Raw genomic sequence first — 16333 nt, 5'->3', positions numbered from 1 at the left:
ATGTGTTGTGATTGTTTGCTCCATAACCTGTTAGTTCTTATGCCTTGACATCATGATATATAGGCCTATGGCCGAGGCAATAAGTGACACAGTCACCAAATAAATTCAACCACAGCTTTGTTTCATTACAAAACCGGAGAGCAACATCTGTCCGATGAAATCCACAAAGCATATTGCAAAAATAAACAGGTACGTTACCTACAGCATGGTCAAGCAAGTTAACGTTTCCCACATTTTCGGACTACTAAACAACTATTGATTTAGAACCACAGAGATTTACAGCAAGTTGCATTGAAAACAGGCGCTGCCTCCACCATTCCAGCACCATTTCAACATCTAATCAACTATGCTTAGTCTAATAGTGACAACTAAAAGATACCAACAATTATTTAGCCCAATCAATGTAAGCTATATAGGATGTGGCTGTCCATGGCACTGATGTATGTGTGTGTGCAAGTAGAAAAAAACATGTTGAGTCACCTTGTAGAGAAATGCCAATGCCATTCTCCTCTTTCATCAATCAATCAATCAATCAATCAATCAAATGTATTTATAAAGCCCTTTTTACATCACCTTATGTCACAAAGTGCTATACAGAAACCCAGCCTAAAACCCCAAACAGCAAGCAATGCAGAGGTAGAAGCACAGTGGCTAGAAAAAACTCCCCAAAAAGGCAGGAACCTAGGATGAAACCTAGAGAGGAACAAGCCTCTGAGGGGTGGCCAGTGCTCTTCTGACTGTGCCGGGTGGAGCTTATAACAGCACATGGCCAAGATGTTCAAACGTTCATAGATGACCAGCAGGGTCAAATAATAATAATTACAGTGATTGTAGAGGGTGCAAGAGGTCAGCACTTCAGGAGTAAATGTCAGTTGGCTTTTCATAGCTGATCATGCAGAGTTAGAGACATTATGTGCGGTAGAGAGAGAGAGTCAAAAACAGCAGGTCCGGGACAAGGTAGCACGCCCGGTGAACAGGTCAGGGTTCCATAGCCGCAGGCAGAACAGTTGAAACTGGAGCAGCAGCACAACTAGGTGTACTGGGGACAGCAAGGAGTCATCAGGCCAAGTAGTCCTGAGGCATGGTCCTAGGGCTCAGGTCCTCCGATAGAAGAGAAAAACAGAGAAAGAGAAAGAGAGAGAGAATTAGAGGGAGCATACATAAATTCACACAGGACACCGAATAAGACAGGTGAACTACTCCAGATATAACAGACTGACCCTAGCCCCCCGACACAAACTATTGCAGCATAAATACTGGAGGCTGAGACAGGAGGGGTCGGGAGACACTGTGGGCCTGTCCGATGACACCCACGGACAGGGCCAAACAGGCAGGATATAACCGCACCCACTTTGCCAAAGCACAGCCCCCACACCACTAGAGGGATATCTTCAAACCACCAAACTACTATCTTGAGACAAGGCCAAATATAGCCCACGAAGATCTCCCCACGGCACAAACCCAAGGGTGGCGCCAACCAGGACAGGAAGATCATGTCAGTGACTCAACCCACTCAAGTGACGCACTCCTCCTAGGGACAGCATGGAAGAGCACCAGTAAGCCAGTGACTCGGTCCCCATAATAGAGTTAGAGGCAGAGAATCCCAATGGAGAGAGAGGAACCCCAGAGACAGCAAGAGCGGTTAGTCGCTCCAGTGCCTTTCCATTCACCTTCACACCCCTGGGCCAAGCTACACTCAATCATAAGACCTACTGAAGAGATACGTCTTCAATAAAGACTTAAAGGTTGAGACTGAGTCCATGTCTCTCACATGGATAGGCAGACCATTCAATAACAATGGAGCTCTATAGGAGAAAGCCCTGCCTCCAGCTGTTTGCTTAGAAATTCTATGGACAGTAAGGAGGCCTGCATCTTGTGACCTTAGCGTACGTGTAGGTATGTAAGGCACGACCAAATCGGAAAGATAGATAGGAGCAAGCTCATGTAATGCTTTGTAGGTTAGAAATCAGCCCTAGCCTTAGCCTTAACAGGAAGCCTATGTAGAGAGGCTAGCACTGGAGTAATATGATAAAATTTTTGGGTTCTAGTCAAGATTCTAGCAGCTGTGTTTAGCACTAACTGAAGGTTATTCAGTGCTTTATCCAGGTAGCTGGAAAGTAGAGCATTGCTGTAGTCTAATCTGGAAGTGACAAAAGCATGGATTAGTATTTCTGCATCATTTTTGGACAGAAAGTTTCTGATTTTTGCAATGTTACGTAGATGGGAAAAAAATCTGTCCTTGAAACAGTCTTAATATGTCCGTCAAAAGAGAGATCAGGGTCCAGAGTAATGCCGACGTCCTTCACAGTTTTATTTGAGATGACTGTACAACCATCAAGAATATCAAGATTAATTGTCAGATCCAAAAGAAGATCTCTTTGTTTCATGTTGCCTAAACAGTCTATGACTGTCATACACCCTTTTAGTTTTTGTTGTACTAGGCTACCTGGCTAAAATGCTTGATTGCTAGCCTAACTATCTTTCAATGTTAACATTAGCGTAACTTTTCTACATCTAGCTTCCATCCTCTCAGGCCAGGGTCACAATGCATGAATTCATGGTTGGATCAGAATTGCCGTTATAATCATTGGCCAGTATTGAGAATTAAGTTAAAACAAAATTCCAAATCCCATGACTAATTTAGGAAAGAGACAATTTTAGCTAGCAACCTAGCCACCGGAGGACAACAACAAAACAGGATACAACAATTAAAATGTTCTGCTAATGTGATGTGATTGGTCTGAAGCCAAATCCAAACGGGTTTCCCTTGAGACTGTTTTTGGTGCGCCAGGACCATTCACAGGTGAGCTCACTCAGTTTATCTCAACGCTGATTGGCTACTATTATATGCTTTTTCATCGAGGGAGGCCAAATGCTCGCTGGTTTCCTTGCATTTAATGCTATGGGTGGAAACAATGTCATACTCTTTTTGACCAGATAGCAGAGATGGGCTACAAATACAGAGACAAAGGGGTGGTGAGATTGTCACGTTCTGACCTTAGTTCCTTTGTTTTGTCTTTTGATTTAGTATGGTCATGGCGTGAGTTGGGTGGGTTGTCTATGTTCATTTTTCTATGATTTTCTATTTCTGTGTTTGGCCTGGTATGGTTCTCAATCAGAGGCAGCTGTCAATCGTTGTCCCTGATTGAGAACCATATTTAGGTAGCCTGTTTTCGATTGTGTTTGGTGGGTGGTTATTTTCAGTCTTTGTGTGTCTGCACCAGACAGAACTGTTTCGGTTGTTTCTTTGTTGTTTGTTATTCAGTGTTCAGTTTTTTCATTAAATAAGATGAACACTTACCACGCCGCGCTTTGGTCCTCACCTTCTTCCCAAGACAGTCGTTACAGAACCACCCACCACCAAAGGACCAAGCAGCATGGTAAGCAGCAGCAGCAGCAGCAGCGGTCGCAGGACTCCTGGACATGGGAGGAGATTCTGGATGGCAAGGGACCCTGGGCACAGGCTGGAGAATATCGCCGCCCCAAGGCTGAGCTGGAGGCAGCGAAAGCCGAGAGGCGGTGGTATGAGGAGGCAGCACGGCGGCATGGTTGGAAGCCCGAGAGGCAGCCCCAAAAATGTATTGGGGGGAGCACACGGGGAGAATTAACACACAGGAATAATTAATTAACACTAAGTCAGGTAGGAGACCTGAGCCAACTCCCCGTGCTTACCGTGGAGAGAGAGGGACTGGGCAGGCACCGTGTTATGCCGTGAGGCGCACGGTGTCCCCGGTGCGTGTGCATAGCCCGGTGTGGTACATTGCAGCGCCTCGTATCGGCCGGGCTAGAGTGGGCATCGAGCCAGGTGCCATGAAGCCGGCTCAGCGCATCTGGTCTCCAGTGTGTCTCCTCGGGCCGGTGTACATGGCACCAGCCCTACGCATGGTGTCTCTTGTTCACCAGCACAGCCCAGTGAAGGCTATTCCACCTTGCCGCACTGGCCTGGCTACGGGGAGCATTCAGCCAGGTAAGGTTGGGCAGGCTCGGTGCTCGAGACCTCCAGTGCACCTCCACGGGTTGGTCTATCCGGTGCCACCTCCACGCACCAGCCCTCCGGTGGCAGCCCCCCGCACCAGGCTGTCTCTCCATCTCCTTCCTACAGGTGCTCCCGCCTGTGCAGCGCTGCCAGAGCCTTCCTCCTGCCCAGCGCTGCCAGAGTCTCCCGTCTGTCCTGAGCTGCCAGAGTCTCCCGTCTGTCCTGAGAGTGCCAGAGTCTCCCGTTTGCCCAGCGCTGCCAGAGTCTCCCGTCTGTCCTGAGCTGCCAGAGTCTCCCGTCTGTCCGAAGCTGCTAGAGTCTCCCGTCTGTCCGGAGCTGCCAGAGTCTCCCGTCTGTCCGGAGCTGCCAGAGTCTCCCGTCTGTCCGCCAGGAGCTGCCGGAATCGCCCTTCACTCCGGTGCTGCCGGAATCTCCCGTCCGTCCGGTGCTGCCGGAATCTCCCGTCCATTCGGGACCCGTGGCTTGGGTCCGCAGTCCGAGGTCGGCGGCGAGGGTCGCCACGTTAAAGAGGCCACGGAGGCGTGTAGAGAGGCGGAGAAGGACTATGGTGGAGTCCACGTCCCGCGCCAGAGCCGCCACCGCGGACAGACACCCACCCAGACCCTCCCCTATAGGTTTAGGTTTTGCGGCCGGAGTCTGCACCTTTGGGGGGGGGGGGGGGTACTGTCACGTTCTGACCTTAGTTCCTTTGTTTTGTCTTTTGTTTTAGTTTGATCAGGGCGTGAGTTGGGTGGGTTGTCAATGTTCATTCTTCTATGATTTTCTATTTCTGTGTTTGGCCTGGTATGGTTCTCAATCAGAGGCAGCTGTCAATCGTTGTCCCTGATTGAGAACCATATTTAGGTAGCCTGTTTTCGATTGTGTTTGGTGGGTGGTTATTTTCAGTCTTTGTGTGTCTGCACCAGACAGAACTGTTTCGGTTGTTGCTTTATTGTTTGTTTTTCAGTGTTCAGTTTTTTCATGAAATAAGATGAACACTTAGCATGCTGCGCTTTGGTCCTCACCTTCTTCCCAAGACAGTTGTTACAGAGATAGATTCAGCCTCTTGTGAATTCAAAGAAATTTATGAAATACAGAGACGACAGATAAATTATTTTGTATGTTGTTTTTTTGTAATTTTTAAGGGGAAGCCTGGCTTCCCTTGGAATTAAAAATTAAACAGGTACCTGTTAGAGGACCACAAACCACTATTACTCGCTTTTTAAAAAAGGGTTCCAAAAGGGTTGTTTGGCTTTCCCCAAAAGAGACCCCTTTTTGGTTCCAGGTAGAAAGGGTTCTATATGGAACCCCAAAAGCTTCCATATCAAACGGGTTCTTGAAAGGGTCCTCGTATGGGCACAGCTGAAGAACCCTTTTATGGTCTAGATTTGTTTTTTTATTCTAAGAGTGAAGGATATACTCATAGGAAACCCTGTTATGGGTATTTGTAAATTGTGGGGTACGATAAGGGTCGTATTCATTAAGGCAAACCGTAGCAAATCATTTCACAACAGAAAACAAAAACTAAAAAGTGTTTCTTATTGAACAAGTTCATGTAGTGACTCTGTTTTAGTCAGTTCTGTTTGGTGCTTAATTCAGCATCTGGTCCACGTTGGTTCAACTTAATTTCATAGAGATATAGATTATTTAGATTAAATAGAAAACAATTCCTTATAGTGTGTGTTGTGACATGCTGTGAAGTAGGCGGTCTACCCCAGTATGATGAGCTGGATGTTCTGACTCCATCCGGATCTGACAAAGGCAATAAAACATTTTAGGAAAAGAGGAATATGGAGTACTGAATATGTTGATGTCCAGTACTGATAGTTCTGCTCTTAGAGCAGCAGAAGACCCAGTTGACTCAAGCTGCTCTTAGAGCAGCAATATCTAGTTGACACTGTTCTGTTCGAAGCAATGCCCCCTGTATACTCATGATGCTCCTAAAACAGCAACATAAATTGATGACACGGTACAGTTCTGCGCTTAAGCCGCATTAGACCCAGTTGACTCAAACTGCTCTTAGAGCAGCAAAAGCAGGGCACATGGGATATCTAGTCAGTTGCACAACTGAATGGATTCAGCTGATATTTGTCTTCTGCATTTAACCTGACCCCTGTGAATCAGAGAGATGTGGGGGGCTGCCTTAATCAACATCCTCCGTCACTGGCGTCTGAGGGGGAGGTGTTGTGGGCAGAATGTCAGAATTCCTGACATTTAATCCTAGTAAATATTCCCTGTTTTAGGTCAGTTAGGATCACCACTTTATTTTCAGAATGTGAAATGTCAGAATAACAGTAGAGAAAATTATTTATTTCAGCTTTTATTTCTTTCATCACATTCCCAGTGGGTCAGAAGCTTACATACACTCAATTAGTATTTGGTAGCATTGCCTTTAAATTGTTTAACTTGGGTCATACGTTTCAGGTAGCCTTCCACAATCTTCCCACAATAAATTGGGTGAATTTTGGCCCATTCCTCCTGACAGAGCTGGTGTAAATGAGTCAGGTGGTTAGGCCTCTTTGCTCGCACACGCTTTTTCAGTTCTGCCCACAAATTTTCTATATGGTTGAGGTCAGGGCTTTGTGATGGCCACTCCAATACTTTGACTTTGTTGTCCTTAAAAGCCATTTTGCCACAACTTTGGAAGTGTGCTTGGGGTCCTTTCCATTTGGAAGACCAATTTGCGACCAAGCTTTAACTTCCTGACTAATGTCTTGAGATGTTGCTTCAATATATCCACATAATGTTCCATCCTCATGATGCCATCTATTTTGTGAAGTGCACCAGTCCCTCCTGCAGCAAAGCAACCCCTCAACATGATGCTGCCAACACCGTGCTTCACGGTTGGGATGGTGTTCTTCGGGTTGCAAGCCTCCCCCTTTTTCCTCCAAACATAACGATGGTCATTATGGCCAAACAGTTCTATTTTTGTTTCATCAGACCAGAGGACATTTCTCCAAAAAGCACGATCTTTGTCCCCATGTGCAGTTGTAAACCGTAGTCTGGCTTTTTTATGGCGGTTTTGGAGCAGTGGCTTCTTCCTTGCTGAGTGGCCTTTCAGGTTATGTCGATATACTCGTTTTACTGTGGATATAGATACTTTTGTACCTGTTTCCTCCAGCATCTTCACAAGGTCCTTTGCTGTTGTTCTGGGATTGATTTGCACTTTTCGCACCAAAGTACATTCATCTCTAGGAGACAGAACGCGTCTCCTTCCTGAGCGGCATGACGGCTGCGTGGTCCCATGGTGTTTATTCTTGCATACTGTTTGTACAGATGAATGTGGTACCTTCAGGCATTTGGTACTTGCTCCCAAGGATGAACCAGACTTGTGGAGGTATACCATTTTTTTCTGAGGTCTTGGCTGATTTCTTTTGATTTTCCCATGATGTCAAGCCAAGAGGCACTGAGTTTGAAGGTAGGCCTTAAAATACATCCACAGGTACACCTCAAATTATGCCAATTAGCCTATCAGAAGCTTCTAAAGCCATTACATACTTTTCTGGAATTTTCCAAGCTGTTTAAAGGCACAGTCAACTTAGTGAATGTAAACTTCTGACCCACTGTAATTGTGAGAAAGTGTATTATAAGTGAAATAATCTGTCTGTAACAATTGTTGGAAAAATTACATGTGTCATGAACAATGTAGATGCCTTAACCGACTTGCCAAAACTATAGTTTGTTGACAAGAAATTTGTGGAGTGGTTGAAAAACGAGTTTTAATGACTCCAACCTAACTGAATGTAAACTTCCGACTTCAACTGTAATTTAGGACATGTCCAAAATAAGTCGGTCATAGTCCCCTCATCCTACTTGTTCCTCTCACAGTTGTGAGGTGTCTGGGAATATTGTATGCAGTATAACGTTTGAGTAATGTAACCTGTGTATCACCTTAAACTGAACAAGGTTGTGTCTGGCATTCACTGAACTGTGGTTTATATTCCGGAGAGCTTCTACCCAGTCCTACTCATCTGAGTATTCTGAACCAAGTTCCTGCTCCCAAGCCCTTTTAATAGTATCTGTGGATGCCTCAATGTGGGCCTGTATAGCACATCATAAAGTCTAGGATTGTTTGGCTTAATATGGGATATGTGTCCTTAAGAAATTCCTGATTTGGAGGTATCTGAAAGAATCTGCTGCTGGCATGTTAACTTATTTTGTTTCTTTGCTGCTTGCTCCTGCAGAATTTTGTGCTTCCTATTTTCCCTTCACTTTTTTCCACCAAATATTTTCGAATCCAGTCACTTGACACATCTACTCCCCGCCAGCTCTCAGTTTCAGAGATTGTGTGTGTGCACACAACCTGGATACTGCGACCAACCCCTTAAACCAGTTTGGGTGAATGTTGCCTCATCAAAGTGCCATCAAAGTAATCCAAGTAAATTATCAAAGCAGGTTATGCCACTTCTAAAGTGCATGAGAAACGTATCCAACTATTACTTATCAGAGAGTGGGAGCAACTGAAATATGCCTTCACAGCAGTGGTGGCCAACGTTTCTCCGGGGTGGGGAGCGAGACAACCATTCACAGCCGACACAGTCAATAAATATATTCCTCACCAGTCAACCTGCCAATCAGGATTAATGGTCTTTAAAAAACTCCCTTCAGATCGCAGGTCTTTCCAGCACTGCGAGAACGGGTAGTCAGAGCTCTATAAATTAAGCTGCCAGAGTCAGAGGCGGTAACGTCTAAAGGAAGGAACACAACACACTTGTTGTAGACGATTCCGTAGCGCATGCCTTTGGAGACACTCGCGCCTTCTTTAGGTTAATCGAGTTCAGTTTTGTTAAAAGTAACAAAGTACTACCGGTGTAAAGAGGTATTGAATCAAATAACATAGTTTTGCCAGTATTCTGAATAAATCGAGAAACATGCTTGAGCTCCGTATATTGACGAGCTTATCATTGTAGGACATTTTGACATCAAGTGCTGCAGTAGCCTACTTTAGTCTGCTATTAGTTTTAACCCGATAATTACCTAAAAACCTAATATTGAACTCTGCTCTGCCAAGGACATCACGATTGGAGGACATCGTTACTGAACTTGTGTTTCTGTGTTCGAAAGTTGTTCTGAGAATTTAGGTTACTGTACAAGAAGTAACATGGATTTTAAGTGTTTGGGCTGTATGGTGCTGTTCCCCATCCACATTCTATACTACATATTGAAAGCAAGCGTGTGCTTACTGCAACCAAGTAGACGGAGAACCCTGACCAAGGAGGTGGTGCTGATCACAGGCGGGGGGCGAGGTATTGGTCGTCACCTGGCTCAAGAGTTTGCCAAGCAGGGCGCTAAAAAGGTAAATTAAACAGATGCATGCGTTTAGTTTCTCAATTTTTTGTTTTTATTCTGCAACTTGTTGCGCATTAAAAGTGAGTCGGTCTACTTAGCCTAGACAATAGGAGTACTCAAAATAGCCAGTATTAGCCCACACCTGTGCAGGTTTTCATATCTTTTGAATTTAGTACTTGTTAATTATATGGTTATAACAATGACTGAGTTCATACCCTGTACCAACCTGTACCTCTGAACACCTCCTGTGCTATACATAGTCTTATTTACACACATTTATTGACAAAAATATTATTTTTTATTGATGTAGTACTGCCCCACCCCCATCCTCCTTTACCAAAATCTCCATATGTTTGCCTAGGTACATTGTTGAGGGCAAAGACATCGGTTTGCCCATGTGTTACTCCAATCTATTGTTTCTTCCAATATGAATGCAGGGTGTCATGACTTTAGGAGTAAATGGGCCGTTGAGATTGCAGGACAGGGTTCTCAGTTTTGGTACAAGTTGCACAACAGAGTAGGTCAACCAGAGGGCATGTCTGCAGAAATCGATGGTCCCCCTCTGACCGTTTGACCGCTGCCATGATATAGTGAAGCACAGAATTATATTTGTTCATCCAAAGCTCCGGAATAGGAGTTATGGCTGAAAATGTATAGTGGATGAGATCAGGCATCATTCATGTCCAGAATAAAGTTTTATTGGTTTATGAATGCCAGCAGAACTGATCAATTGATAACAACACCCTACTATGGATTTGGGATGAATGTGTGCTTCTTTTTTCTACTTGAAACTCTCTGAAGAAACATGTTTGAAAGCTAATCACATAATCCTCTAAGAATAAGTGTTGTTGTTCATCTGGGACCAGCAAAGGAACACTTACCTATGCCAAGTGCCAACATAAAACATCACATTGCCAGAATAAAACAGATTCAGATGTGTTTTTCAAGCAAACCAGAAAGGCAGAAATGACCTTACATTGAGTTCATTATTGAGGTGAAATCAAGCCTACAGAGGAAGGTGACATGTTTTAGCTGCCTCGCCCATCCTAAACATTCACCATCCAGCCAGGGGTCTTATAAATAGCCTGTCTCCACCCCCATCCCCCTCCCTAACAAGGAGCAGTCACTTAGGTTTGAAATACCTCAGTGACTACATTGACAGTCCCCGCCAAGCATCTACTACTGGTCAGATTACCCACTATTCCTATTATAACTTTCTTCAAACATTACACAGCTGAGTGCATAGTGAGCCACCGTGGTGTTCTGTTTGCTCTCATGTGTAATGGACAGAGTCCAGTCCATTTTACACCTCCCGGACACACAGATTGAGACATAATCATGTCACAAGGATTTCATATGAATACCACATCCCCCTTTTACAAATCAAAATCAAATCAAAAGATAGTTGCATGTTCGCCATGTAACTTAGACCAATAATGACTAGCTTTATGAATTGCCATGTTTCAAACGACAGAGTCTTAGTTGTTATTTAAGTAATAAGGCCAGAGGGGGTGTGGTATACAGCCAATATACCATGGCTAAGGGCGGGTCTTTATGCACGACCCAACACGGAGTGCCTGGATATTGGTCATATACCACAAACCCCAGAGGTGCCTTATTGCTATTATAAACTGGTTACCAACGTAATTAGAGCAGTAAAAATAAGTGTTTTGTCAGCATTCATGCCTCAAACGAACCGGTTTATAATTGCTGTTCTTTTATGTGGCCTTTTCCTCATGTAAAATTGCAGCTTATTACTGTCTGAGCTAAAAAAAAATAATAAAAAAAACATTTTAAGTTAAAGTGCTTTGGCCTCGCTCATCATCCTTCCATCAACATCTTCTCATGGAAGAACCCGGAGGAAACCTGTGGCTTTTAAAAGCTATCATTTGCTTCTTCACAACAAAGGGGGGTCAGTTTTGAAACTCAATATTTTGATCATAATATTGTGAACATGTGGAAGAAGTACAATTTAGAAAACGAAGGGATAATGCAATCTTTCTCAGACCTGGCTTCTCATCTGGAGAACTGGGAACATATGCCTCTACCCAGGTTGATTAGTTGAAGCACTATATAGTGTGTCTTTGTGTGTGTGTTTGTGCTTGTGTGTGTGCGTGTGTGTGTGCAGGAAGCACGCTGCTCCCAGCTGGGTATTGCCCTGCAACTGACCCTGCTATCTCTGCACTAATTAGACAGCAGCAGGACAGGCGACTGCCTCCTGAACTCCCAAAGCCCTCTCTCCCTGTTTGCCCCTCTACAGCTGCTGTGAAGAGAAGGGTTCATGCCCATCCTTGAACCCAGGTTTTCCCTTGTGAAATATAATTGTGTTGTGGTGTAGGCATGTGGATGACCACACCGCCAGTTCATCATTGCACCCTGACACATCAGCCCTCTGTAATGGCGAAGACTTACTGTCCTTGAATAGACCATCAGTTTTACACAATTGGTGAATGTTGTTTCATCTTGTCAGATATGGCACTTCAGAGTAATCACTGGTTTATCAGAGATACTTAGTCACCTGATGTGAGGGAATTTAGAATTAGTTTTACCTCAACACGTAGGCATCCTAAACTGATAGCTCTAGATTTAACTGGCAATTGTTTGTGTTGGCACTGGCAGATAAGCATAATGAATTAAATAACAGGAAAACACAGTGTGAATACTGTTTGGATTAAATCCTATAAAAGGCTTTCAGTCATTTAACTAGACCCACTTGCCACTTGTCCATCTCTTCTGATTACTAAAATGGGCTGGCAAAGGAAGCAAACAAAAAAGCAAACAAAGACCCATCCAGTGGAAAGACAACCATGTTGAAGTCTTGGAACTGATAGAAACTACATGTCATGCAGATTGTGATCCTCCCACTCAAATGAATGAAGGCCCCAAAGCAAACGTTTCACTTTAAAGTCTCATTCGCTTAGTGCTTCCATTATGTAAATCACAGACAGCTGATCAGATTGCCCTAGATGTGGTGTTGCAGTAAAACAAGACAGATAGCAGCAAAACCTTAGGCAACCTTTGGAAAGCTATGCATGTTTGAGAGGTTGAGATATACTATCCTCCTATTAATTCCTAAAGAAATATGTGCTTATAGCCCCTGGCTGTCAATGTGCTCTTCTCCATCAGGACAAGGATGTCACTGTGACCTGTACTTGTGTTTAAGTGATCTTCCCTATTAGAATTAGGATTGTTATAGTTACACAACATTGATATCATACTGTAAGGGTGGGTGAAAGACATGCAAGTTCTTGCACACACCCAGACACACACAAACACACACATACACACAGGATCACTTTCTTTCTGCTCAAATATTAACCTGGGTCACAGGCAACCAGCCAAGCCCTACATTGGCCCCCTCAGTACTTCACACACTCACTGTTTTCAGACTCCCTGACCAGAAATGACTGGGCTCATGTGCCCAACAGGCTGTGTAATCTCTTTGAGAATGTGTGTTTGAGAGATGAGGGGGGCTCAACACCTTATTTCATTACCTTTCCCTGACCCCAAAGACCCTGACTCCAAAGACCCTGACAGATCTAATTGCCCAATCGCTGCCCCCCACCTCCATCCTACTCCATGTTCTCTGCTCTAATGACTGAGCTTCATTTAGCCTCACCAGGCTGATGAAGAGACAGTTCATTCATACTGCAACTCCACCTGCTTTATCTCACTCTAAAACTATTTGTTGCACCTAAAAATGGCCTCTCTGTTCTATGAATTAAATGATCATTTCAACCAAACAATGTCTTCTCATCCTTTTTGACCAAATGCTGCAAACATGAAATGTCTATGCACTTATTGAGAGCATGAGTTGTTGGTATAGTTATTTGGTTTTGGCTACCCATTGTTAGCTTCTGAGCAAAGAGAGTAAAAACTCAAACGGACGACTAGTAAAAGCTCAAACCAAGGTTTACTCAACCCAAAGCTTTAGCTGCAGACACAACATACAAATCACACAAGCACATATTTATACCTTTTGCCTAGGAGTCACCTCGTTGTATGTCTAAGATAAACATCCTTCTCTGTTGTTAGGCAGAAACTCAGTAGGTTCCTCTTACTGGTATTGTCATGGTCCTCCCTAAGTTTAGAACCTTCATAATCCTTGAAGTGTGTGTGTGTGTGTGTGTGAGATAGGACAGTAGTTCCATTAGATGGTCTTCGAGGTGGGCCCCTCTGGCCCCCCTCCCAGAGGTTTCATCTCTCTTCAACTGTTGACCGTATTTTGAGTTGAGTTCCACATCCTTCCTTGTCCTAGTTCCACAGCAACTGGCCTGCGTTATCAGGAACTGAGACTAGACTGTTGCTCTTTGCCTACTTCCTTAAGAATATTAATATCCATGTTTAATAACATGTTTAATAATTCATAATACATTTTCTGTCTCACTCAGTAACTTTGCATACACAAAGTCCCTGTTCACCCTTCATTGAGCCCCAACATATACATTTATTTGACATGTAAAGTAATCAATAAGTTCTAGTATGGCAACATGAATAAGTATATTTCAAGCCAGAATCCAACACCATTAAACTTATTTTAGTCACGTTTTTCTCAGGATTTGGACAACAATAAATGTACAGATCGCTGATTGTTAAAAAGCTAGATATTACTATTCAAGCAGCTGAGTTACTTGTTCGCCTTCTATTCAGAGCATATTACATAGTATAGCACAACTTCATTGTCAGTCATTTTCTAACCCTATTTTGTAACCCATGGCTAGTTTACCTTCAATATGTTTCCTTTCTTAGGTGATCCTGTGGGGCCGCACAGAGAAGTGTCTGAAAGAGACATGCGAAGAGATCTCCCAATCAGGAACAGAGTGCCACTACTTTCTGTGCGACGTGGCCAATCGGGAGGAGGTTTACAAGCAGGCCAAGGTGGTCAGAGAGAAGGTATGCTGTTTACAGTAGATCCATAGTAAATCCAATGAGCAATTTTTATCCACACAAATAAAAAAAGTTGTTTTGAGCCAGTAAAACGCTCACAGGTCAAGGTTTCTATCACTGCTGTTTACTTCCCTCCACAGAACTGGCAGGGGTTCATAGCTCCTTAATTCCTCTTCACCATCTGACATATAGATTACACCTCAATTGCAATGTCTGGATAAGATAATAGTGTTGAATATGACTATCTGTCAGCTCTACTACATAGCTTCATATGAAAAGAAAGTAGGTAGAAAGTGGATAACTTCTTTATAGGAGAAATAGAAACGCAGTCTTTTTTTGGACGTTTGCTATGTTATTCTTTTCCCCAGGTGGGAGATGTTACGATCCTGGTGAATAACGCTGCAGTGGTCCATGGGAAAAGTCTGATGGACTGCGACGATGACTCTCTTTTGAAATCTCAACACATCAACACAATGGGGCAGTTCTGGGTAAGTGTTGTTGAGGTTTAGAGAGGTGTGGGTTTCCTTATAGATAGATCAATCTTATCATTCTCCACAAGTGCTTTTAGAGGCCAATAACCCTGCATGTTGACAGAGGTGGGCGCCCAGCAGGCATGTCAGTCTCAGCTTCATTTACATGAGTATAGTGGTATTTCCAAATGATAGGCTTACTGCTTCAGCCCCTAGGTAGAAAATCAGAAGGCCTATGGCACTCTGTTTGAATATAGATCAAACTGTCAGGTTGTGTGCAGACAGAAATGCAATCATCAGCTAAAAATAAATGTATACTCAATCTGTGGCTCCACTCGGGCCTGCTTCCCCTGTGTGTCTCTATTTCATGTCTTTAACGGCACATTTTCTTCCATATCCACCCTCCCTCCCCTTTTCTCCCCCATCCAGACTACAAAGGCCTTCCTGCCACGGATGCTGGAACTCCAGCATGGCCACGTAGTCTGTATAAACTCCATCCTCTCCCAATCGCCCATCCCTGGGGCCATAGATTACTGCACCTCCAAGGCCTCCTCCCTGGCCTTCATGGAGAGCCTGACTCTGGGCCTGCTGGACTGTCCCGGGGTGGGTTGCACCACCGTGCTCCCCTTCCACACCAACACTGAGATGTTCCAGGGTATGAGAGTCAGGTGAGCAACATGGTTCTTCACACCCTAGTTTAGATGAAACCATGTATTGCAGTTACTGCATACCTAATCTTGCTGGTTTTTCTGGTCCTGTAGGTTTCCAGCGCTCTTCCCTCCCCTCAAGCCAGAGACAGTTGCTGAAAGGACTGTGGATGCAGTCAGGACTAACACAGCCTACCTTTACATGCCCTGGACCATGCATGCTCTCGTTGTCCTCAAAAGGTAATGCCTCATGTCATTTTGACCAATTCAAAGTACACACATGTTTTTCACTCATAGGTAACCCCCTATCTCTGTATTTTCTCCACACCCTAGCTTTATGCCACAGGCTGCACTTGAAGAGATCCACAAGTTTTCTGGAACCTATACCTGCATGAATACATTCAAAGGGAGGACATAAACACAAAGGATCCTGAATGTCAATACATATCAGAGGAACCTCATTAACTCCAGAGGATGTTGAAGGGAAGTATACATGGGCTACAGGACATTGGGAAACAATGAAAGCCTTTAGAAAGTATGCAGCATAGTGCCATGGGGACTTCAGCATGTATCGTTGCTTCGGCAGGTAACTTTAGCTTACAAGCTGCTGGAACTTATCCTGGTCACATTCTTGATCTCCTGTGTGTAGTTGGACGGACTTAATACCATTCACACATTGAACATAAACCATGCAAAACTTGCCTGGATCAACAGCCTTTTTTCCACAAGTCATTTTTTTGATGATCCTTTCTTTATCCTACCAATAATGTGTCTTTGAATGGAATCACATTAATAAAATACTTTTTCAGAGAACCAAGGTGTCTCTTTGTGCATGTAGACTGGAAAATGTCTTTTTATTATTTTATTATTTTATTTTACCTTTTTTTAACCAGGTAGGCTAGTTGAGAACACCTTTATTTAACCAGGTAGGCTAGTTGAGAACAAGTTCTCATTTGCAACTGCGACCTGGCCAAGATAAAGCATAGCAGTGTGAGCAGACAACAAAGAGTTACACATGGAGTAAACTATTAACAAGTCAATAACACAGTAGAAACCAAAGGGGG

The 16333-nt window shown here is 43.9% G+C and overlaps 1 protein-coding gene across 1 annotated transcript; it reads left to right on the top strand.

Annotated features, from left to right (window-relative positions):
• The first annotated feature begins 8598 nt into the window (after positions 1–8598).
• On the top strand, positions 8599–16082 carry dhrs3b (dehydrogenase/reductase (SDR family) member 3b). The gene is made up of 6 exons (XM_020490907.2): positions 8599–9272; positions 14015–14158; positions 14521–14640; positions 15052–15290; positions 15384–15509; positions 15603–16082. Exons 1-6 carry the CDS (start codon positions 9078–9080, stop codon positions 15685–15687), a joined length of 909 nt encoding a protein of 302 aa, XP_020346496.1. The 5' UTR covers positions 8599–9077; the 3' UTR covers positions 15688–16082.
• Positions 16083–16333: the final 251 nt, after the last annotated feature.

This window comes from Oncorhynchus kisutch, linkage group LG1, assembly GCF_002021735.2.
Source record: "Oncorhynchus kisutch isolate 150728-3 linkage group LG1, Okis_V2, whole genome shotgun sequence".
In the NCBI taxonomy this organism is placed as follows: Eukaryota; Metazoa; Chordata; class Actinopteri; order Salmoniformes; family Salmonidae; genus Oncorhynchus; species Oncorhynchus kisutch.
Note: the sequence above shows the minus strand (reverse complement) of the source record. Positions and strands in the feature narration are given on the sequence as shown.

What these genes read in the sequence shown, in the direction of transcription:
- dhrs3b (XM_020490907.2), top strand. Translation starts at nt 9,078, where the DNA reads ATGGATTTTAAGTGTTTGGGCTGTATGGTGCTGTTCCCCATCCACATT. An exon ending in CCAAGCAGGGCGCTAAAAAG is followed by an intron (nt 9,273 to 14,014) that starts GTAAATTAAACA and finishes TTCCTTTCTTAG; the next exon opens with GTGATCCTGTGGGGCCGCAC. An exon ending in CCAAGGTGGTCAGAGAGAAG is followed by an intron (nt 14,159 to 14,520) that starts GTATGCTGTTTA and finishes TCTTTTCCCCAG; the next exon opens with GTGGGAGATGTTACGATCCT.